At 42.1% G+C, this 25,718-nt stretch overlaps 1 protein-coding gene across 1 annotated transcript; it reads left to right on the forward strand.

Moving 5' to 3' along the window:
* The first annotated feature begins 1,280 nt into the window (after positions 1-1,280).
* Positions 1,281-21,445, forward strand: LOC145414966 (sorbitol dehydrogenase-like). The gene is made up of 8 exons (XM_080284377.1): positions 1,281-1,362; positions 9,485-9,518; positions 10,589-10,753; positions 11,384-11,546; positions 16,614-16,798; positions 18,357-18,544; positions 19,755-19,876; positions 21,292-21,445. Exons 1-8 carry the CDS (start codon positions 1,318-1,320, stop codon positions 21,443-21,445), a joined length of 1,056 nt encoding a protein of 351 aa, XP_080140503.1. The 5' UTR covers positions 1,281-1,317.
* Positions 21,446-25,718: the final 4,273 nt, after the last annotated feature.

The raw sequence follows: 25,718 nt of genomic DNA on the forward strand, positions 1-25,718 counted from the left end.
CTGCATCTTGTGAGTGCATGGTGATCGCCCATACCCATCAAATAAGTGTTTAAAACCCCTTGCCTGCTTAATATTCAGGTATATCGCTCTGCCTTAATTCACTTCCTTCATTAATTCACTCTCACTCTTATCTGTAACCAAACCGCAACAAATTTGTGACTGATCATCCCACGTTTATCCTGTCTGTCAATGAAACATACACACTGAATGTATCTTTAGTCCCTGATATTAATACACAGTACTTATTGATATTTTAGCACATAAAAATATATAAATGTAATAATGTACTTCGCAATCCATCGTACATGCCAGAAACGTAAATATATGCATAACAAAAAAGTATCATTTTGGTTGCGTCAATTGTCTCAAACTAAAATGACTGGTTTGACATCAACTCCGTAGCGAATGGAGTAACAACACACTTATTCCTACTTTCATATTAATAGCATTTGGAGCTTCTTTTATTAATATTGCTTTCAGACTGCATCATAATGTTATAATGTGTTAATAAGCCAATCACAGAGGATACCTTAGAGAGTGGCAAAAAGATTTCTGTTTCTCAAACTAAAATGCCTGGTTTGACATCAATTCCGTAGCGAATGGAGTAACAACACATTCCTACTTTCATATTAATAGCATTTGGAGCTTCTTTTTTAAATTTTGCTTTCAGACTGCGTCATAATGTTATAATGTGTTAATAAGCCAATCACAGAGTATACCTTATATTAGTGGCAAAAAGATTTCTGTTTCTCAAACTAAAATGCCTGGTTTGACATCTGTGTTTGACATCAACTCCGTAGCGAATGGAGTAACAACACACTTATTCCTACTTTCATATTAATAGCATTTGGAGCTTCTTTTATTAATATTGCTTTCAGACTGCATCATAATATTATAATGTGTTAATAAGCCAATCACAAAGTATGCTTTATAACAGAGAAAGTGACAAAAGATTTCTGTTTTCCTGAACGTCGACATATTTTAGTTCTTAAAACTCGTAACGGTTACATGTAGAAAATACTGGAATGGTGTGTTTAGATGGCAGTAATTGTTAGGTCGATAACTTCCCATGGGTTTTGTGAAATGTTAAAGAGAGTGAAAGATAGATTGAGAGAGAGAGAGAGAGAGAGAGAGAGAGAGAGAGAGAGAGAGAGAGAGGAGGGGGGAGGGAGGGGAGGGAGGGAGGAAGGGGGAGGGAGAAGTGAGGCAGACTGATATAAGTATGGTGCCTTGAGAGGAACGGCAGAGTACAAGTCTGTGGCTCGAGCTTGAAGCAACGCTACCTTCACCACTCGCTCCACCACTCGCTCCACCACCATGAACCATTATCCTGTGCTCAAAGGCGTCGGTGACGTCCAAATGGTCAGTACTACGACAATGCAGGATATTAAGGAGAAAATGAAGAGTGCTTTCCATTCCCCAGTAATTCGTGAGCTTAACTGACACCCATAATTATTAGAATGATTGGTAGTGACAGCTCAGGGACATATATAATGCATAACTCTAATCGACTGTTTAAATTCAGTGTTCATATTACTTTTGTAAGACGTCTACTGAACGACATTTCAACAAAAATTTCGAATATGTGACATGGGCAGACAAACCTCGTGAGAACTCAGATATCCAATGTTAGCCAGGTGAGGTTCTATGTTCAAATGTGTGATGTTCAAAGGCATGAGAAACCGTGGATAAAAACGCACATGGGTTGAACGGGAAGGCGACGATCCTTCTAGATGGCTGGGCGCGGCTGCACACACACACACACACACTCGGCAACGAGGACAAGGGTAGTGTGAGAGAAGTCAGTAAGCCTTCATAAGTACAAGTTAATTACACAAACATTAACTTTGTGCTGGCTAATCATTGCATAGACGTTGTTGCAGTATATATATATATATATATATATATATATATATATATATATATATATATATATATATATATATATATATATATATATTCTTTTACTTTGCACCTTCAGTAAGAACATCAGAATATCAGTAAACTCTATAAATCATAATTACCTAAACTGAGACTAATATACATCAGCACAGTAACAGCGACCAAATTGTGGTTTTAATATTGATAAGTTTGCGTTGTGATTAGTGTAGTGGTGTGTGCTTGGCTGTAATAAGGTGCTCTACATTTCAAAATCTCTCTCTCTCTCTCTGTCTCTCTCTCTCCTTACCTACCTGTCTGTCCATCTGTATATAATCCATGTGTGTTAACTAATTACGCGTTTTTATTAGACAGTGCCTATCGCTTTTAAAACTGGATAGAAACATATTCCAGGTATCAGTGTACTGATGTGTGAGTTATATCATGAAACTTCTTTATCATTTCCTTGTCTGTCAAAGGAATATATTATCTGCGAGACAAGCTCAGGTTGGGATTATAAAAAAGAGGGGCAAATGTGGGTTACGACAGTACAATTCTGTTGCACAATATCCTCCCTTATAGTTATTCCTTCTCCTAGATCTTATTTTCCAGCCAAATCACTCTCACTCACGCTCACTCTGTGTGTGTGTGTGTGTGTGTGTGTGTGTGTAGTCAGTATTAGTTGAGAACTGGGCATCCTCAAGTGATGTTCTGTAACTCTGATAAGCCTGGGAAAGTTATCGGGTGCACTGTGCTAAGGGTAAGGGAAATACAGCTTGATCCACAAACAACACTCATTTTTCAAACTGCCGGGCCATTTCTCGTGTGTTGCGGGTACGGCTGAATCAGTGTTACCAATGTCTGCACTTGCTACTCCCACTGCCATACCCACGCCCACACCAGCATACTGAGCAGTCCCCGCAACGCACACGATATCGTCTGGTGAGTCATTACTCGAGCGATATTTACGGATCACCTTGTATATTATAGTTTTCTGTTTACTTCATCTTGTTATCTGTGCGACTAGAAAACAATAACTTTCTTCTAAAGTGACTGTTAAGATATTGGGGTGGAAAAGGTGAACAGACGAGAGAAATAAAACACAGAGATAAGTGAGCTATTGAGGTGAGTGGAGATTCAAGGTTCTATACTCATACATTTCTTACTGCTTACAAAACCTATGTACGTGGTGGTGTGCTGTAATGGGTAAAGACCTTTGAATCTCCTTCCATCTCAAATGCTCTCTCTTTCTCTTGTTTCTACATTTTCTCCATCCCTATATTTTAACAATCCTTTTGGAATATTTCTAGTTTATCGTCTTTTATGAAAGTTACTACCTCATTGAGTCATACTATAAAACGACTTAAAGCTTTATGTTCATCGCTATCCTAATTACTGATACAGTGTGCATAAAATGCTTACGTTGAATGTGGCAACACGAATCCATGGAGTTTCACATATTTTGAAGAGGACTGAGAGCTGCAGAATGATTTTTGGCTATACCTCGTGTGCTGGAGCTTGGATGCTGCTATAAGTATGAAAAGAAACCGCCCCAGTTGGTAAGAAACGTTCTCGTGCGTAACATTCTCGTGTTCTTTTCGATTCGGTGTTATGACTGATGACTCTATCTATCTATTGCCAGACGCCTCAATCCCGTTTGGGGTGGCCACAAACAAATCGCCTTCAAGTCGCCCTGTCCCCCGCCATTTCACTGCCCTGCTTCCAACTCACACCCCCCTCTCTCATATACCTCTCCACCCCATCCCTCCATCTCATCCTCGGCCTCCCCCTCCTTCTTCCCCCCTCCACCTCACTCACATACACTCTCTTCGTCAGTCTTTCACCCTCCATCCTCTCCACATGGCCAAACCACCTCAGTGTGTTCCTCATAACGCTTCCTATCACATCCACATCAACACCACAACGCTCCTTTATATCCTCATTCGTCAGCCTGTCTCTCCATGTGACTCCACAGGTTCCTCTTAAATAACTCATTTCCACTGCTCTCACTCTTGACATGTGTCCTTCCAACAACGACCAAGCTTCACTTCCATACGTTAGAGTTGGTATCACAATACTGTCATGTAGTAACTTTTTCACTTCCATGCTCACTTCCCTGTTTCTTATCACTGCTTTCAAGGAACCAGCAACCTTTCTTCCCTGCTGTACCCTTTCAAGCACTTCACCCTCCAAACCTCCATCCTTACTCATCACACTACCCAAGTACTTAAACGTACTTATTTTCCAATTCCTCACCATCCAACCTCGTTGTACATTCCCTGACTTCACCTCTCTCAAAGACCATCACTTTACTCTTCCCTACATACACATTTAGATTCCGTTTCTTACACACTCTCCCAAACTCATCCACCAAGCCTTGCAGCTCCCCTTCGTCTTCACTCAACAACACAGTATCATCTGCAAACAACAGTACAGGGAGTTTCCAAACACTATCCTCTCTCACCAGGGCCACTCCAACATCCACTACCCTACCTTGTACCTCTTTTATTACCCCATACATGTACAGATTGAACAACCATGGCGACATGACACATCCCTGTTTCAACCCAACTTTCAAAGAGAAAGATTCACTTAGTTCACCATCCACACGCACTGCAGCCTTCGCACCATCGTACATACTCTTCACAGCATTCAACAACTTCCCATCTACTCCATATATTCCTAATACTTTCCACAATCCTTGTCTATCCATCCTGTCATATGCTTTCTCCAAATCCATGAAAGCCGCATACAACTTCTTTCCCTTCTCTAGAAACTTTTCCACTAAAGATCTAAGAATGAATATCTGATCTGCACAACCTCTTCCCTTCCTAAAGCCTCCCTGTTCTTCTCCAACTAATTTCTCTGTTCTTTCTCTGACTCTGTCAATAAGTATCCTACCATACACTTTTCCTATTATACTAAGAAGACAAATGCCCCTATTTCCTTTGTACAAAGGAATAATTATACCTGACTTCCAATCCTCCGGGACTCTACCTTCCTCCCAGGCCAATCTGCACATCTTCCACATCCATTGTACTACTATCTCTCCCCCATGCTTCAGCATTTCACCACACACTCCTTCAATTCCTGGGGCTTTCCCCGATTTAACTTTCTTCATTGCTTCCACAACTTCTATCCTACTGATTTCTTCCTGTCTTCTCACCTCCCTCCTTCTCCCAGCCATTCCCCAGCCACTTATACTCGCATTACTTCCATCCTCTATGTTCAACAATTCCTTAAAGTGTTCTCTCCATCTGCTCACTTTTTCTCCCTTCTCCACTAGTAATCTACCATATTTATCTTTCACTCCCCTGCTAACTTCACTTCCACCCTGTCTTACTCTTTTCACCTCTTTCCAGAACATTTTCTTACAGTCCCTCCACTTTACACTCAAATTCCTTCCAAATTCCTCATCCACTCTCTTCTTACTCTCTCTTACTAATCTTTTCACCTCTCTCTTTCTTTCTACATATAACTCTCTCTTCCGCCTCTCAACTACTTCCACGCCCCTATTTCTCATCCATTCATTGTATGCTTTCTTCTTTTGTGCCACAGCCTGTCTCACCTCTTCAGTCCACCACGCTGTTCCTTGCACCCCCCTCCGTCTTCTCTTCCTTCCACACACCACATCACATGCTGCACATATTTCTTCTGTAAATATCCTACACACACTTTCCACGTCTCCCATCTGCTCCAGTTTCATATTTGCCCAATCGTTCCTCCACTTCTCTCTTATACTCTGCCTTTTTCTCATCCTCTTGTAACCTTTCCACTCTCCTTGCAACTACTCCTTCCTCTCGTCTTTCCCTTCTATTCCTCCATCTTACTTGAATCCTAATTCTGGCCACCACCAAGTAGTGGTCAGAAAGTCCACTCCCCCAACCTCTATAAGCTCTGGCATCCATTACACATCTTCGCATCCTTTCATCCACACTCACATAATCAATCATTGCCTTCCTTTCATTCAGTTCACCACCCACCCTTCTCATCACTCGCCATGTATACCTGTGGATCATTTTATGTCTTAAGAGGGTATTGGCTATCACCAACCCCCTCCCAGCACAAATGTCCACTAACGCACTCCCATTCTCATCTATCTCAGCAGCCACACCCCATTCACCAACTATTCCATCCACCTTCAGATTCCCAATTTTACCATTCATATCACCGATCAAAAACACTCTCTCATTCCTTCCAAACTTTTCCATGCACACTTCCACATTTGTCCAGAACTCTCCTCTCACTCTTCTAGCACGATCTTGCGTTGGCGCATACACACACACACAATCGCCCACATTTGTATTCCAACTTTCAACTTTACCCACACAATCCTTGACCCAACTGATCCATACTGTCTTATGCTCTTCTTCCATCTTTTACTCACAACTATACATACTCCTTCCTTTGCCCTCTCATTCTCACCTACTCCTGCACATATACCCCATCATACTCCCATTCTCTCACACTTTCTCCTCTCCATTTTGTTTCAGTTATTTCACATACATCCACTTTCGCACCCTCAAGCACCTGGACAATCTCTCTCTCTTTCACCTCATCATTCGCTCCTCTTCCATTCCATGTACCCATTACCAAGTCCTTTGTCCGGTCCTGGGTCGTCATCGTTTGGTCAGTCCTTGTCCGAGGCTTCTTGTTTGTTTTTTTTAGTTAGTTGTTTTCCGGGGAGGGACACTAACCCTCCGCCAACCCTTTTAGTCGCCTTTTACGACAAGCAGGGATACTGGGGGAGTATTCTTGACTGATGAAGAAAGGATGAAAAAAAGTTGATATATTCTGACCGGAATTTGAGACTCCGATAAAGGCTAGCGAGGCTCTGTTATTAGCTTTACACTTAAATAGCAAAGGCCTTGTAGTCCAGATGTTTCAGGCTGGGCTTCTCGAGCGTTTTGGTACCCGTTCCTATACCTTAATTATACAGGACTCTATTCTGAACGTGCACCATCTCTACATAGTAACTGATAGGGTGATTGCTGACTACACGTTTATAATACGGAACATAGCGATTAAGGTAAGCCTAATGGGGAAGAACTGGAATCATCAAACTGTTTTTAATAATTTTCAGGCGGAGAGAGACGCACGTGGAACTCGGGAACTTTGAAACTCGTAAGATTGACGAGGCAAAAGTACTGGGAGCGTCTAGGAGCTTGTTTGCCTAGAAAAGGATGGTTATAGTTGTGCTAAATGTGTAGGTACGGACGTGAGGCATAGACACTGGATGTTAGGGATCAGAAAAGGGGATAATGAAGTGTCAGAGTTCTGTCTATGAGATGGCAGAACACAGTACGAAACGATGGATTATGAGCCAGGGGATGCAGTAGACTCACAGTGATGGACAGGGATGGCCAAGGTTTATTACAGCTTTTTAGGGGGAATTTGTGATGAGAGACTGATAGCTACGTAGACTATGACTCAAAAGATATTATGGTGGGGTAAGAGGAAGGGCAGGCCGAGTAAAAGGTAGAAGCACGATGAGAAACATATTTTGAATCACACATGTCTAAGTTCTCAGGACGACGAGAACTGTGTACTGTATATAACAGCAGACTCGATTGAAATGGTGTATAGGGGATGAATCGGTGTCATTTGCTCAAATTCATACTTCGTTCTTCGTCAAACTAAGTCTACTCGTAAAATAGCTTTTCACTTCGACGCAAATAATTCTTGTAGTTCATTTATTTACAAAGCTATGGCTGTCACTCCGCCCCGCATACAATGCACGTGTTCATTTGGTGTACCCATTGTACCCTGCCTCACCAACCTGCCCTGCTCACTTCTATCTACATACCCCCCTTCCCAGTCCCCCTCCATCTTATTTTTTTATGTGATTAGGTTCATTTTTTGACTTATATCTTACCACTGAATTACATCACTCATCTTTGCAGGATACACTCACACTGTCGTTCACCATCACTCATCAGCTTTCCCCTCCAGCCTCTCTGTCCAGTCCATCCTTTCTGCCTCTCTCTTCCTTTTATATCTTAGGAATTCTTTACTATCCAGCTGACTCCCATTGCTCTGCTCCTACTTTAACCTGAATGACCCTGAAGTAGTCTGACTGAAGCTGATGTGATCTGAGTGGATTTGATTAGATTAAAAAGGAAAAGAAGGAAGGTGAATGGACCTGACACAATCTGCACCAGCTCTAGTCTCAACGTCTCTGCCACTCCCCTTCCTTGGTACTCCTTTTTCATCTCGATTATCTTTGGTTGCAACACTGCCTAAATGCTTAAACACTTTCAAATCCATTTCCGTATAATATTGTCTTATGCTACGACTCATCTTTTTGCCTCTTTCATGCACCATCACTTTGCACTTGCTTACATTTACACCACTAAATTCCACTGCCAGAATCTGCCAACAATGCATTATCTGATATCTCTCACTTATTACCTCTTTTCCGCTGAACCATTCCTCTGCCAAGCTTCTATGTCATTCATTGTCTAAACAACAACCGAACTGCCTCTGTGATAATACCGGATTGTAGTCTAACATTCAAGTTTAAACTCCCGCTTAGGGCACCATCAACTGTCACAGCAGAGTATTTTGCTTCATCTTGCACAATCCACCCTTTCGTGGCAGTTTTCTATGAACTGCTTGATGTGACATGGATCGTATAAGAAAAATTTCCTCCACTCCTTCGGTGAGGAATGCACTTGTTATGTGTCTCAGTGGCGTGAGGAGTAATAACATTAGACTGAATGCATTGACTGTAATGCGAGTTACCCAAGTGTTCCCTTTCTTGCAATGCCATCCTTCTATTTCTCTAAGGACCATCACCAGTAAAAATACGAAACGCCATAGCGACTCTGTAGTACTGGGATGAATACTACAACCTGCATTAAATACTCAAACACATGTATGGCAAACAAATAACAAGAATCATAAGCTATAAAAGTCAGAAAAGCCAACAGTTATATCATGCAAAAATAATTCAGGTCTCCGAAAAAGTTTATTCTGACCAAACACGTGATGAACCTTTAATAATTTCGCTGTTAAGGAAGCACCAACGTATTGTATTTAGCACCAGGCGATTTAAGTCACCTGATGGAAGTGCAATTAGTCGAAGCGAATAACACCATTTCGGTATACACTATAGCAGCTGATGATGCAAGCAAATATTCAGCTAAACACAGGATGAGTTTCTTTTCTTTTCTCTCTCTCTCTCTCTCTCTCTCTCTCTCTCTCTCTCTCTCTCTCTCTCTCTCTCTCTTTTATTCTTTTTTTTTTCCTTTTAAATAGCTGGGAGAAATATTAGCCAAAGTTTGTCACCCGCACACACCATATACCTGGAGCTTTTCTGACACTTGTACTGCACCTAGAAGACAATAGATTTATACACCTGTGCACTGTTATTTTTTAGTACAGCCTGAAGCCCAGAGAATTATCTAGTGTTTACATCTAGACTTACCCCAAGCACTAACCATACTCGAACGTACTAATTTCAAATGTATCACCATCAGTCCCTTATATACTTAAGATAAAAATGCACTGGATCAAGATGAATGAAATAATGCTCTCTCTCTCTCTCTCTCTCTCTCTCTCTCTCTCTCTCTCTCTCTCTCAAGGGTACTTTGTTGTGTTTCAGGAGAGCCAGCCTTTGCGTGAGGTTGGTCCAGATGGTAGGTCTGCTGTGCTCCGTCGAAATGTCCCGGTAAAGTAGCAACTAGTATTAATGTTCCAGATTATCGATTAAGAATAAAGCCCTTGGTCGCAGTAATGATCACCCTTTATTGCTTCCCTTTACTGGAGAAAATATTGTGGTTAGGGATTATACACTAAGCCCAGACCTTGACTCGTATCCTTGGTGGTTAAAGAAGCTCCCTAACGCATCTTCCTTATCTATTTATTTCTGGATACGGCTATTTATGTAGAGTATGGTGACATTACAATGATTTAAGTGACAGAAGAGGACGGGATGGTGTAACAATCAAAATAAGTCGCTTAGGAAGAGGTGCTAGGGAGACGAGAATATGGGCCCTTATGTCGTGTGTTAAAGGTGGTAGTTTGATTTTTTTTTTTTTAAATTAAGACAACAAAATAGTGATAGTAGTTGCAATCCCAGGCTCGTACACGCGTGAACCCAGTGGACCGCAGGCTGAAATTGCCCTCCTCTTGCAGTCCACCATCCTCCCATCAGGGGACAGGGACGGAGCTGAGGGACGTCTACATAACTGGGCAGTGGAGCCGCTCAGTCGTATCAGTGCCACCACGTGAAGGCGTCCTGGTAGAGCCCCGACAGGATGATTAACAGTTCAGTATGATATGTTACTAGTGTAGATTAGGAAAGCATCATCCTCCCAGCAGCTGACCTCCTCTCTGTGTGAAATCTTAGCTACAGCCACTTTTCACTCAGTGCTGGGCTGGGCAGAGAGTAAAACACTATGCCTCAGGACTGTATATTGTGTTTTACTGAACCCAACTCTCTGGGCAATATTAAGAGCATGAATGACGGTATCTGATGGGTTTAGTGAGGATTTGGGTGTTGTCAAATTTTGATCTACTGCGTTTGCTATTAAAGTTGAAAGCTCCCACAGAACGTGCGCGCACACACACACACACATATATATATATACATGCATACATACATTGCACACACACACACACACACACACACACACACACACACACACACACACACACACACACACACACACACACACACACAGCTGCCCCTCTCTCCAACCCACAGAGGTGCTGGTACGGATGTCGTGTGTGGGCATCTGCGGGTCGGACCTCTCCCTCATGTACAAAGGGCGTCTGGGGGACTACGAGTTGGCGCCGCCCCTAGGTATTGGACACGAGGCTTCAGGCGTCATCAGCAAGTGTGGCGCCAACGTGAAGCATCTCAAGCCAGGTAAAGCCAGGTCAGGTTAGGTTAAGTTAGGTTAGGTTAGGTTGAGTTAGGTCAAGTTAGTTTTAAGTTAGCTTGAGTCGGGTTAGTGAAGGTCAGGCCAGGTTAGGTTAGGTTACTTTAGGTTGGATTAGGTTAGGTTGGGTTAGATTAGGTCAAATTCTTGCTAACAGTTGGGACCAGAAAAGTAGTGTCGAAGAGTGGAACTAGTGAGAGATTAGATTACATTTTTATTAGGTGAAGGACAGAAAATAAACCATAGTTGGAAATGATTTAAGGTCGGGTAGAAATTGGGATGAAGTATTTTCGTGTGGGATGGGAAATATTAGGATGGACGTTCTTGAGTATAGCGTACGTGAAATTCAGCAAAATAGTCTGGAATGAGAAACGATAAGGTAAAAAAAAGTAACAGCATTCAAGGTTTAAGCCTCATATTTGTAACTAAACTCCTTCAATTCAGCGACCTTTTATTTTTATTTTTTATGCTAGCTTTAGATCATTTAAAGCAGCTCTGGGTACACCTCTTGTAGCGATGAGGTAACTTAAGTCTCTCGATAAATCTTTCCAAACCTCAGAACGGATTAGAAAACTGGCGCTAAAATGTACAAAGCTGGAGTGTTGGTTGGCTTGCAGGTGACCGTGTTGCCCTGGAGCCTGGCGAACCGTGTCGGAAGTGTGACCTGTGTGTGGCGGGCAAGTACAACGTGTGTGGAGAGACCGACTTCCACTCCTCCCCCGTCCCCAACCCCGGGTCCCTGGCTCGCTACAGCTACCACAGGGCCGACATGTGCCACAAGTAAGGACAATTGAAGGGGGCTTTGGACAAGTTGGACAGTTTTTAAGGAAGATATAGACAGTTTTTAAGGACGCTATAGGTGACTAGAAACAATTAAGGGAAGCTTTAGGTACAGAACTGACACACGCTATAAGTAAAGACACCTGAAGAGGGTTTAGGTAAATGGGGACAGTTGAAGGGAGTCTTGGGCAAATAGGAGCAATTGAAAGGGGTCTTAGGCATAGAGGGATAGCTGAAGAGGGATTTTAGGTAACGCGGGACCGAAATGGACCACCTATAAGGGCAGGTGAAGTTGGAAGGGGAATTTAGGTTGAGGGGCAGGTAATGGAAAGGTTATGTCAGTTTTAAGCCTCTCATGGTCACGTGTCTGTTTGTTATTACCGCCACAAGGTCGGGACAACTCAAGGGGGTGAGGGAAAATTATGCCCAGCTATGGAAAAGGTGTTTACTGGTGAAATACAATCGTTCAAGTCACCTCCCCAATAAACACCATTTCCAGTATCGTAGTACGTCTTCCTTGCCTGATCCTCAACCCTTCCACTAAGTTTGGTTCAAATCGGATCAAAATTGTGAGTACACCTTGCCATGTGACCTTGAACTTTCACCTACCGTTTCAAATTTCAGTCAGTTTATGTTTGGCTGACACTCAACTCTCCCACCAAGTCAGGTGCTAATCGGATCAAAGGAACTTGAGTTATAGTATTTACACACACACACACACACACACACACACACACACACACACACACACACACATCGAACAACAAAATACACCCCTCGTTACAGGCGGGTGTAAAAATGCGTCACTGGTTAAGGGAAATCGAAAGTAAAGTGAGGGAGGGAGAGGGAGCACGAGTATGAGGCCAGTACTTAGTGTTAATTGACTTCAAGGCCGCGGATAAAGAAAATATATTTGTCTTCTCAACCCAAGGACGTTTTTTTTTATACGGGGGGAGTGAGTTGGGGGGAGGCAGCCAACTGGGTGACAGAGCGACTTGGAGGCGTTTTGTCTGCGGCCACCCTTTGCGGGATTTGGGCGTCGGGCTATAGATAGATAGATAGATAGATAGATAGATAAATAGATAGATAGATAGACATTTTCGTTCATGCTAGCCTCAGACCATATCATTAGCTTAGAGGAAACTTTTCGAAATGAAGGGGTTGGGGGAAGCTTTCGTAAACTCTTCAGTACGAGAGAGCTTTCCCAAGTTAACACTAGATCAACAACAAATAGTTCCTTTTCCCACTGATCTATTTCTAATATTGATGTCCCCTACATTAAACCCCGATCCTCGACTGACAGTCACCAGTTGATGAATGCAAGTGTGCAATATAGAAAGGTATTGGGCACTTGCAGTCGATGGTGGTCTGTTGGGCGAGGTTCTTCACTTTTTGTACATATTAGGTAAATATATTATACCATCTTGATTAAGTTGTCCTAATTAGGGTCGACAGCTGACCTATATGGAAATGTTCCTGACTCGTCTGGTTCCCTTTCATATATTGATGTCCCCTATATTACGTTGTGCCTCGACTGACAGTCACCAGGTGATGAGTGCGGGTATGTAATGTAGAGAGGCATTACATATCTGTAGTCGATGGTGTTCTGTTAGTCGAGGTATTTTTTTCCATTAGTGTAGGTCTAACTATTTGTCTCTGTAGGATTTAGTATAGGCTAGCAATTTGTCTGTTAGGTGATTAGTTTTAGGGTCTTTAGATTAGGTATTTATGTTTATGAATAATGTAAGGTCAAAAAATATATAAAAAAAATAATAATAAAAATAAAAATACAAAAAAGAACAATAAAATAAAAATTATTATATATATATGTACGTGTGCATGAAAGTGTGTCTGTATATATGCATGGAAGTGTGTGTGTGTGTGTATATATATATATATATATATATATATATATATATATATATATATATATATATATATGGCCTTAATGACCAGGGGCTTTGGCCCCAATGGTCGATAGGCCAGAAAAAAAAAATCAACAAGATTAAAGTAAAAAATAACTCTTTGTATTGACGAGAGTAAAAAACCCCAAACTACAATAAACCAGGTGTAGCTGTGGGCAGGTAGGGTTGGGTCAGGTGAGGGTAGGTTAGGTGAGGTTAGACAGAGTTCATACCCACAGCTGCGTGTACCCTGCCTAGCCTTGCCGTGTCAGATATGGGGATTGAGTGGCAACCATATATTTTTAGTTAAGGTGCCATCATTGCCATATCCTCGTTGCCATAGGGGGATTCTTGGCTATTCTTGCTTAGGTGTATATTTTGGTCGGTACACTTTATGTTATTTTCTCCTCTTTTTAATATTGACATAATTTGCATTGATGATATGAAAGAGGATTATTAAGGTGTAGTAACCAGAATAAATCGCCTAGAAAGAGGTGTTACGAATCTGCCAAGTCTATTGTAACTTTGAGAGACTGATTTCTTTCAGCTGGCGACCTCAAGATGGTGGTGTGGGTGGATTTGGTGTTGCTTGTCTGTCTGGCGAGATGGTGAGAGTAAAGTGAGAGTGTGTGTGTGTGTGTGTGTGTGTGTGTGTGTGTGTGTGTGTGTGTGTGTGTGTGTAATAAGGCAGTATGGTCCTGAATAAACTAAAAATAGCAGCTGTTACGTCTTCAGGTGTGCCTCCCTCATAAGCACCACACCCACCACACCTGCGCTGTTAGCCAGGCTCTGAATATTGCCACATTGTCATAAGCCGCCGACATCTCCATCCTAGGAAGAATAAAATAAGTCTTAAAGTTACTCATAAGCTTTTCTGGGTGTTGATGCAATCCAGCCAATATATGGAAAGTGCAGGGCTATTTGGATACTCATAGTCTGCTTGAGGTAAACTTTTTGTTTTTGTTTTTGCGGTGTAGAAATCGTAATGCTGATATACTGGAGAGAGAGAGAGAGAGAGAGAGAGAGAGAGAGAGAGAGAGAGAGAGGATATAGGAGATGTGCCTATTGGCCTGGGAGGAAGATAGAGTTTCAGTGGATTGGAAGTCAGGTATAATTGTTCCCCTGTACAAATGAAAAGGGGAAAGAGAAGAGTGTGGCAACCATAGGGGTATTTGTATTCTTAGTGTACTAGGAAAGATACATGGCAAGATACATGTTGACAGAGTTAGGGAGATATCTGAGTTATGAGTTAGTAAGGAACAAGGGGCTTTTAGAAGAGGAGGGACTAGGCGGATCACATAACTTTTCTAAAATGTTTAGTGGAAAAGTATTTAGGGAATGGAAAGAAATTGTATGCTGTCTTCATGGGTATATATAAAGCATATAGCAAAATAGACCGAGAAGGATTGTGGGACTTGCTGAAAATACATGGAGTAGATGGGCAAGTAGTGAATGCTGTCAGGAGTGTACGTATGACTGGGCAAAAGCTACAGTGCGTGTGGAAAATTCTTGATTTAAATGTCTGCATGTGTATCCAAGGTTATTTCGCCTATTTCTATATGTCTGTCTATCTGTCCATCTGCTTATCTATCTATCTACTTATCTATCTATTTATCTACACAATAAAACACGCAACATCGCTGGCGCTTTCGTGTATTTATGAAGATGTTAATACACGAAAGTGCTCGGAACGTTTGGTGTTACCTTATCTTTTTTCCTTGTGGTGGATACCAGCATATTCATAAATTACGTTTAATGAAGCGGTTTATTTGTATATCTATCTGTCCATCTATCCATCCATCTGTCTATCTATCTATTTCGATCTCTGTCTATCTATTTTCTATCTATTCTCTATCTACCAGTCTATCTATGAACGGTACTATAAAGGAAATACATGGTAAGATAGATGTTAGTCCTTGTTGAGGGATGGTAGGGTTTGGAAATTGCCTGTACTGATGTTTGCTGATGACTGTATGGTTAAGTGATGATCAGTGGGAGTTGCAGGGATTGGTGAAAGAGTCTGAAAGTGTTTGTAAGAAATGAGATCTAAAAGTGACGGAAGCTGTAATAGAGGAATGAAGTCATGGAATAATTTGTCAGACTGGATTGTTGGTAAGTGGAGGATGTGCGTGCCTTCAGATTTTTAGTTATTATATGTGCAAGGATGGAAGTTTAGAAGATGAAGTGTGTGAAAGTGTATAGTAAGGAAGAGATGTTGCTGGTTCACTGAAAGCACTGATAACGAACAGGGAGTGAGCATAGAAGTATCGAAGCTGATGCATGATAGTGATGAGGTCATTGCTGTAACGTATGGAAATGAGGGTAGGACCTAACTGGTTGGACACAAGTCATAAGTGAGAGCAGTGGAAATGAGTTATCTGAGAGTTACGTGGTGAGACAAACAGATAAATGAAGAAATGAAGAAGTACTGTTGTGTTGATGTGGATATACTAGAAGTCATTAGAAGAATTGCTCTGAGAGGGTTTGGCCATGTGGAGAGGGTGGAAAATGAGAGACTGATTAGGAGAGTGTATGAGAGTGAATGGGGGGAGGAGAGACCAAGGATGTGATGAATGGATGTGATGGAGAGGTATGCGAGACATGAGACTGTGAGTTGGACAGAGGGCAGTGAAATGGCAAGGGACAGGGTGACATGGAGGCGATTTGTTTGCTGCCACCTCTTACGGGATTAAGGCGTCTGGCGGCAAACAGATAGACAGATAATATATAAAAACACGAGTACCTAAACCTTTCCTTGCAGGTTGTTATATAATTTTTTGATATTTGGGCTATATATATATATATTCCACCAGGGGCGTTGGTGTGCAGAGGAATGGTCTTCACGGTAACCATTTCGTCTGCTGTTTCGCTGCCTAAACTATCACTGTACTTACCATCGACATATCACAGCTGTTCCTGCCACTTCTCCCACACTCCCAGCCACTGTTCATGCTACCACTCCCACACCACGACCACCATTCCTACCACAACTCCTATCACCACCACCTTTTCTACCACAACCACCTTTCCTACCACAACCACCTTTTCTACCACAACCACCTTTCCTACCACCACCGCCATTCCCACCACAACCTTATTCCTACCACCACCACCATTCCTACCACCACAACTACATTCCTACCACCACTCTCCCCCCAACCAGACTGCCTGAAGGTGTGAGTCAGGAGGAGGGAGCCGTGCTGGAGCCTCTCTCTGTGGCCATCAATGCTTGTCGCAGGGCAGAGGTCTGCCTGGGCTCCTCTCTGCTCATCTGTGGCTCAGGGGCAATAGGACTCTTCTGCCTCGTTGCTGCGAAGGCCATGGGCGCCACCAACATCATCATGACAGGTGGGAAGGGAAAGGAAGAGGAGAGAGGAGAGGAAGTGGGAAGATGAGAGAGGAGGGAAAGGGAGAGGAATGGGGAAGAGAAGAGAGGAAGGAAGGGGAGAGGAATGAGGGAGAGGAGATAGGAGGGAAAGGGAGAGGAATGGGGCAAAGGAGAGGGGATAGAGAAAATGGGAGAGAGGAGAGAAGGGAAGGAGAGAGGAATGGGGGAGTGGAGAGAGGAGGGAAGGAGAGAGGAATGGGGGGGAGGAAAGAGGAGGGAAGGGTGGAGAGGAATGGGGGAGAGGAGAGAAAGGGAGAGGAATGGGGGAGAGGAAGAGGGAAATAGAGGAGGGGGGAAATGGGAAAACAATCTTGCCTCGAAGATTTAAAAAACAACGGTCAATCAGACTAACCAAAATTGTTGTCTATAATTAAAGTATCGTAAAAGTGAATCAATTGTTAAACCATGGTCACTCTTGGCCCAGACTCTAACCCATGTAAAGACAAGAAAATCACTCAGGTCAGGGAAACAAAATTAGCGGTGTTTGATGCATGCCTGATTTTTATACATTTGCATGCGTGGAAATGCTCGCATGATATTTAAAAAGATGATGTATATTTGGGCTGAAACGAGTATTTTTATCATTAAATTATACACTTTAAAAACACACACACACACACACACACACACACACACACACACAAACTATGTTGAACCTGCTATATTTGTGGTTAACATTCTCCTGCGATCTAATTGGACACATAGTTTTATTTCATGTGATATACAGTAATATTCATCCCTGCTGACCACTTTCAAATTCTCCAGTGGAATATATATTATGCGGCACCAAGACTGCTCCCGTGCCTATCTCAGAGAGTTGAGAGGACGACCTTGGCTTAATTGAAAGTGCTTCGGCCATAATCTTATCGCTCTGGCCGACAAACACAGTGCAACACGGTTTTATCGAAGACTCCATCAGCTTACACGAAAAATATACGACTTACTCATGGTGCTTGAAGCGGTGTTGTGATTTCAGGCCTGTGTTGCCATGGGAGTTGTTCTATTGAATCTATGCAAATGATCTGGCTCTAGTTGGCGACATCATGGAGGTTGCTATGGGGAAATTTGGAAAGTAGGAGGAGGCTTTGCACACTCAGAGTTTGAGAGTGAACGTAGAGTGGAAAGCAGCAAGCAGGTGGGGTGTGGTTAGAGGCCCTGAGGTATATGCAGGGATGAGGTTGGTTGTTACTCCATCTTTGTAGTGTTTGTGAAGCCTGGGTGTATAGAGGATCTTGCTCTGTGGAAGGTGGACTGCATGATTTAACCAGTATATACTGAGTGTGACATATGGAGGGGAGATCATCTGAATCAACGAAAGCTGGAGGGGCTTCATGTTAGGGACGTTGATGAATTGATGAGATTTGTCACTCAGTACAGTCATCATTAACCCTCTTATACTCAGGACAACTCTAGTATCCTTTTCTAGCTGACGCCAGGTGTTTATTTTTTGCTGAAATTTATGGAAGCGTGAAAGTGCTAATATGTTATCGGAAGAATCACCCCCGTACCCCACTACAGATGTGCGTGAGGAGGCACTGAAGAGGGCTAAGAAGATGGGTGCAGACCACACGTTGTTGGTGGGCGGGGGACAGGGCCAGGACGATCCCAAGCATCTGGCGAAGGAAGTGGAGCGAGTGCTGGGTTGCCGTCCTGAAGCAACACTCGAGTGCTCAGGCGTCCCCTCCAGCACCGCCATGGCCATCTACGTGAGTCACCCCTGGTCACGTTGGTACTTCCGTTTTCTTTGTTTTCTCTTTCATAGTTCCAGTGGCATAGGAATCTTCGTGACACCTCAATTTTAGCAAATTATTCCCATCTGTCACACCTCGCTGTCCTCTTGTAAGCTACTGATATTATACCTTGTTCACTTTAAATTGGCCCAAAATTGCCATCTCTCCGTCTTAGACGATTGGTGCAACAGATTAATGTTAGGAATTGGAGGTAGTTACGATGAAGAGCTATGGAAACGGTGCGGAGCCACTGAATTTCCTTTTTCTGCTGTTGAGTTGCGTTATTAGTTACAAGCAGCTTACTTAAACATTTAGTCAGGGATAAGGTAACACACACACACACACACACACACACACACACAGGATGCTCTTCTTCCAACCTATAATCCAACTAACACGATCGTAGAGTTTAATTGTTATAGAATTTACTCTCCGACTCTGACTTTTTCTTCTCTCTCTCTCTCTCTCTTTATATTGACATAGATTTTCGTTTTTTTCGCAGCTTATTTCAGGTCACTCACTGGCAGAACAAGACAATACAACGGCTCTGCATCCTTTCCATAGCACTTCTTTGTGACTATCATCATATTCTAGTGTTAATCTATCCTTAAAACTTAGCATTCAAGATAGAGAGATGACAGTTTCAGGGTAAGTTAGTGAGTATGGGGGGTGTATTGTAACTGGCTATTTTACGCAACACCTCCTCCTTAGCGACTTAATTTCCTCATTACACCCCAGTATCTTTCCTTGATGCAAACTATGTCGATATTAAAAGGATTCATATAACATAGAAAGGGATGTTAAGGTGCAATAACTCAAAATCAATCTCTGTTATTAATTTATTTATATATTTTTAAAGTGAAATGGCGGGGGACAGGGCGACTTGGAGGCGATTTGTTTGTGGTCACCCCATATGGGATTAAGGCGTCTGGCAATAGATAGATAGAGAGATAGAGAGATAGTCTTTTTACCACTCACTACAAGCCCCTACTCTCTGGGGAACGTTGTCACTGAAGGCCAAGTAGGAAAGACACATGAGAGCAAAGGGATACAGTGACGCAGATATATGAAGAAGAAGAAAAAAAAGGAATGTGACTGAGTAAAAGTCGGTAGGGAAGAAGTTCTGTTTCGTCTCCCATGTCCTGTAGAAAACGGGCTCCAGCACTGACTCGCCTATGTCCCGCAGGCTACCAGATCAGGCGGGGTGGTGGCGCTGGTGGGGATAGGCGCCGAGTATGTGTCTCTGCCTATCTTCAACGCAGCCATAAGGGAGCTGGACATCAGGGGGGTCTTCAAATACGTTGGCTGGTGAGGATAGACGAATAAATTAGATGTAGATTGATAGGTAGGTAGGTAGGTGGATGGGTAGATAGGTATGGACAGCTAGACATATTGACAGTCACACCTATAAACGTACATAAATACATACATACAGACAGACAAGAGATTGACAGGCAGGCAGACAAACAGACAGAAAAACAGGTAGGTAAAACACATGGATAAACAGATAGAAGAAAAGATAGAAGGAAGGATGGATATATACTGTAGATAGACAGACAGACAGAAAGGTAGGTAGATAGATATATAGCTAGATAGAACAGATAGATATATACTAAGATAAATGTAGATAGATAAAAAAAAGATCATGATAGATAAATAGCTAGATATAAAACTAATATGCAATAATTAGAACACAAAGTATCTTGAACCTTGATGGAAGAATAAACGCAGTACAAAAGAAAACAAACAGGTGTAGCTAAGAGGAAAGAGGTATAGGGCTCTTGGAGAGAGAGAGAGAGAGAGAGAGAGAGAGAGAGAGAGAGAGAGAGGGAGGGAGGGGGAGAAAGACAGCGGAACAGAAAGAGGTGAGGAGTAAGAAAGAGGAGAGTTAGGTGTAACTGAGAGAAAAGAAAGATTGGGTACTTGCATATGGATGAAGAAGGAGCAGAGAAAGGACGAAAGAGAGGGGATGAGAAAGAGAGGAGAGAGCGAAAAAGAGACAGAGGGAGGAATGAGAGAGTCTTTGCTTCTCCAACTTGGCATTACCTAGAAATACCTGTAGGTTAGCAGAAAGATGGTGACACCGAGAGCAGTATCCAGCCCCCTACATCAGCACACTCTCTCACTGCCATTCCTCTCTTCTCCTCTTCTTCCCCTGATTTCATGCCCCTCATCAATCTCCATTCCCTTACTATCCCTCTAACATTCCACTCTCATGCTGTCCATCATTTTACATTTTTTTTCCATCCCTCTTACATTCCTCTCTCATTCCCTTTCCATTCCTCTTACATTCCTCTCATTCCCTTTCCATCCCTCTAACATTCCTCTCTCATGCCCTTTCCATCCCTCTTACATTCCTTTCATTAACTTTCCATCCCTCTAACATTCCTCTCTCAGTCCCTTTTCATCCCTCTCATTTGCTTTCCATCCTTCTTTCCTTTCCTTTCCATCACTCCCTCACTTCCTTCCCTCTTTCATTTCCTTTTCATCTCTCTCTCATTTCCTTTTCATCCCTCCCTCACTTCCTTTCCATCCCTCCTTCACTTCTTTTCCCTCCCTCCCTCACTTCCTTTCTATCCCTCCCTCATCCTTTCCATCCCTCTCTTACTTCCTTTTCATCCCTTCCTCACTTCTTTTCCATCCCTCTCTCATATCCGTTTCGTCCCTCCCTCACTTCCTTTCCCTCCCTCTAACGTTCACCAATGCCCCCTTCTTCCTCCCAGCTACCCCGTGGGCATTAACATGATAGCTAAGGGCCTAGTGGACGTCAAACCGCTCATCACCCACCGCTTCGCCTTCGAGGAGGTGGTGAAGGCCTTCGAGACGCTACGCAGTGGGAAGGACGGCGTTATCAAGTGCGTGGTGTCGTGCGAGTGAGGGCGGTAATGAAACTGAGTACTCGCAGATGTAATCAGGCCACTAATCCCCCTAATTATTGAAGGTCACGGAACACGTGTAATTGTTGGATGTAATTAGCCTGCATTCCATATTATAGAGTGCAGTCAGCAAAGATGTAGAAGGATCAGGCACATCTTGTCATCAGGCCTGACGTAAGGGAGGGTGGCGTGCTTCCCTCTCCCCCCTCCCCGCAAACCTCCGAATTCCACCTGACTAATCAATATTATTTTCAATTCTTTCACTTATTATTTTTATTTTATTTGATTATTATTATTATTATTACTCTCTTGGAAATAATTTACCCTCCAGTTTGGGAATGTTCTGGATAATGTAGTTTAAACTACTTAAATTTATTTTGAATTTGTGAGAAAATAATCTACAGACTTTTACATACTTTTTTTTTTTTGGGGGGGGCCATATACACCTACAGATCTTCCAAAAGTTTTAATGGCAACAATGTTTTCAGGTCGTATATTGACATCAATGCAATCACTGTACAATAATTTATTTTTCGCGTAACTCCTAATAATAAAAAAATTGGGGAACTCTATGTCCTGGACACGAGCCTGCACGTTTCAGAAATTCTCGTACAAAACTGCGGAAATGAACGCACCTTTACGTTCACGCTTCCATTAACATACACTTAACCACGATATATAGACAAAAAGAGAGGTAGGCGCACGGTGGACATTATTGGTAACCACGATATATAGACGAAGAGAGAGGTAGACGCACGGTGGACATTACTGGAACCACGGGCTTGCTGTGACGTCACGTTGTACAGTAAACATCCGACGTTGTGGTGGTGGGGCGCGTGTGACCGACCTGTGTTTTCGCTTTAAACTTGTTATTCATTTGAATTAATTATCAATTGCCTTTCTTGTGCAGTGCGTGAATAACCTGCAGACTGTAATACGCTATGGGAAAATCTAGAGTTTGTGCAGTGTACGGTTGTGCGCCTGCCAAAAACAGTGACTTGAAGTACCACAAATTCCCCAGAAATTATAATTTAGCTAAGGTGTGGCTGCATAAGTGCCGTAGGCTGGACAAAGTTTATGTTAAAACAACAGTCATTTGCAGAAACATTTCAGTTCAGCACAAACATTAAGAAATTTGAAATATGAGCTGCTGGGGTATAACATTCCACGGACTTTAAGAAATTTAAAAAGACGCAGTGCCGGATCAACATCTGCCACTACCAAGACACCAGGATGGAGTTGGCCTTCATGCAGCTTACAAAGGTAAGACATCTTAGATATACATGATACTTCTTGGAGCTTGCTGTAACTAGGCTTAAATGTGATTTTAACATATGCTCAGTCTGATTTTAGAGGCGTAAGCCGGGCCTAAGTAAGTTCCCTGTAAGTAATAGTCTAAGTTAGCCTGGGCATAATAATAAATATGAACATTTTCACCACTCCATTTTAGAACCAGAGTAGAATAGGCGTAGGCCTAATAGCCTACTGAGCCAAATTTTATAAGAATTTCAAAATCTGACAGCTAAGTTGACAAATATTTTAATTTATGGGACTTGGACTCTGGGAGTGAGACTAGGCCTAGGCCTACTGTATACGGTATCGTGGTAGATTAGGTTAGGTTAGTCTAGCCGATTTCAAGTCATTCCGGCCTAAAGTTTTCCTGACCTAGTAACTTTGGCCTCTCACCCTAGTACTTCCTGCCAGCATGGATACCTGTGTCAAATACGGAATAAAAATATCAAAATCGAACCAGGCACATTTTTTTTTTTTTCATTATCCTAACCTAATTTAACCTGTCCTCACTTGGGGGAACCGCTAACATAACCTTAATTAGGCTTATCTGTGAATGTCACCGGAATCTCAAAATCGAATGAAACGTGTTTTTTCCCTTCTTTTTTTCCGTTAACCTAACCTAATTTTTAACCTATCCTCACTAAGGGAACACCTAAAATAACCCAGCTTAACTGTGATCTGTGAGCTTTGGTGAGGGGCAGGAATTACTAGGGTGGGAGGCCGAAATGACTGGGGCTAGAAAAACTGTAGGCCGGAGTGACATGTTACCAGTCTTGCCAAACATAACAGTAGCATTAACATTATTAAGGTTGACATAAAGCCACTATCACGATTGTTCTAGCTAGCCTATCAGGTTGACATAAAGCCACTACCACGATTGATCTAGCTAGCCTATCAGGTTGACATAAAGCCACTACCACGATTGTTCTAGCTAGCCTATCAGGTTGACATAAAGCCACTACCACGATTGATCTAGCTAGCCTATCAGGTTGACATAAAGCCACTACCACGATTGTTCTAGCTAGCCTATCAGGTTGACATAAAGCCACTACCACGATTGATCTAGCTAGCCTATCTGTCAGCTGAAACTGTCTTTAATGTTTCCATAGGAATCCAGTATGTGCCGGTATGAAATATCGAAATTACGTAATTGGCTTACTTGAATAAGTCACTATATTTCTTTAACTGCTACCTACCTACTAACTTATGATGAGAAGGACGTTTTATTTTATTTATTTATTTTTTTATTGGGTCTGCAGGCTACAGAACACTGAGGTTGTACTAATAACGTGACGTCACCACCTGTCAATGTTTTGAGCGTTTCAGAAGACTTTCCGCTTGGGTGATGATTTTAAGGCTCCTGTTCGTCTACCTCTTTCTTCGTCTATAGTATACAGTATATCGTGCACGTAACCTCTTCAGTCTTCTTAGTATATTCTCAGTATATTCCTAGTATATTCTTGCCTCCTCCTGATGACATTACTTTCTGAACGTCCTCTTGTGCTGGAGGGTTTAAGGAGGCTCCCTAACACCCCTTCCTTAGCGATTTATTTTCCCAACTACCCGCTAATATCTTCATTTTTGCTCCTTCTTTTTAATATCGACGTAGATTCCATGAGCAACACAGAAGAATATAGCAGCGGAGCAGAATGAGAAATAAACTAGTAAGGAGGAGGTGTTAGTAAGCTTCCTAACCGCAACACAAAAACGTCCTACAAATAACCCAGGCTGAAAGGGAGCGTCTGAGAGTAGCAAGATTAGATTAAGAAAGAGGTCACAAATTGAAGGAGTTATCGCCTTCCACCTCTTCATTACGAGGACGTATTTTTATCACAATCTTGCTCTCACCAGACGATTATAAGGGGATTAGGAGAGCTCCCTGATAGCCAAGTTAAAAGCTCTATCAAGGTCAAGAAAAAGAGCTTTCCCTTTGGCTCTATGTAACCTCTTCAGTTTAAAAATCTATCCTAAGGTCGCCTGGAAATTGGAAGAAAAAATCTGAAAAAACGTCATGGAGTGTAAGAGATAATAAAGGAAAGTCTTTTATTGGATTATTATTATTAAGACGATTTTATTTAACCCTGGAATTATCTTGTGCTGAAGGGGCTATAATAATAATAATAATAATAATAATAATAATAAATAGTATTTCCACTTGGCCCTTCACTCAGGTTCTTCCTAAATAGAATAATAACTGATGCCAACTATTTATAAATAAATAAATAAATAAGTAAATATATATAAATTATTATGTGTAAGGGCTGAAGGGGTTAAGGGAATCAAAGTACTATACTCTTTTCACTCTAACTTGGCCTAACATTGCCATCATTCTATCTTGAACGATGAAATTTAACAACTAATTAACTCTGAAATATGGTGCTAGTCACGAAGAAGTGCAATGCAAAAGGACGTAGATCTGTAGCACTGTTTTTAACTACCACTGAGCTCGAGTGAAATAAGCTGCAAGAGGACAAAATATTCTGGGCCAAGTTAAGGTGAAATGAGTATAACAATAAAACGCTGGATATACATTTAAAAACCACCCGGTCTTCTGTTTTTCCTCACCAGGCATTTCAATTTCTAACTTAAATAAGGCTACAAAACACTTCTAATTGTTAGGCTCGAGAAAAGTGTTATTCGTCACTCTCTAATTTATTCAGCCTGAGAAACTGCCAGTAGTGAAGGGATCAACAACACACTCCATTAATCCCGTCACAATATACTTCATTAATCCCGTCACAGTACACTTCATTAATCCCATCATAATACACTTCATTAATCCCATCACAATACACTCCTTTAACCCCGCCAATCGTAAATGTCTCTCTGCTAGTTGTGTAAGCTTGTGTGATGGTAGAAACAGCAGCAGCAACAACAACAACAATAATAATAATAATAATAATAATAATAATAATAATAAAAGGCGCCATTGTACACAAGGAGTTAAGTATCTGGTGCAGGTCTGGGTCGATTTAACCCTG

This window comes from Coenobita brevimanus, chromosome 101 (assembly GCF_032717465.1).
Source record: "Coenobita brevimanus isolate Jiangsu-jjx chromosome 101, ASM3271746v2, whole genome shotgun sequence".
NCBI lineage: Eukaryota > Metazoa > Arthropoda > Malacostraca > Decapoda > Coenobitidae > Coenobita > Coenobita brevimanus.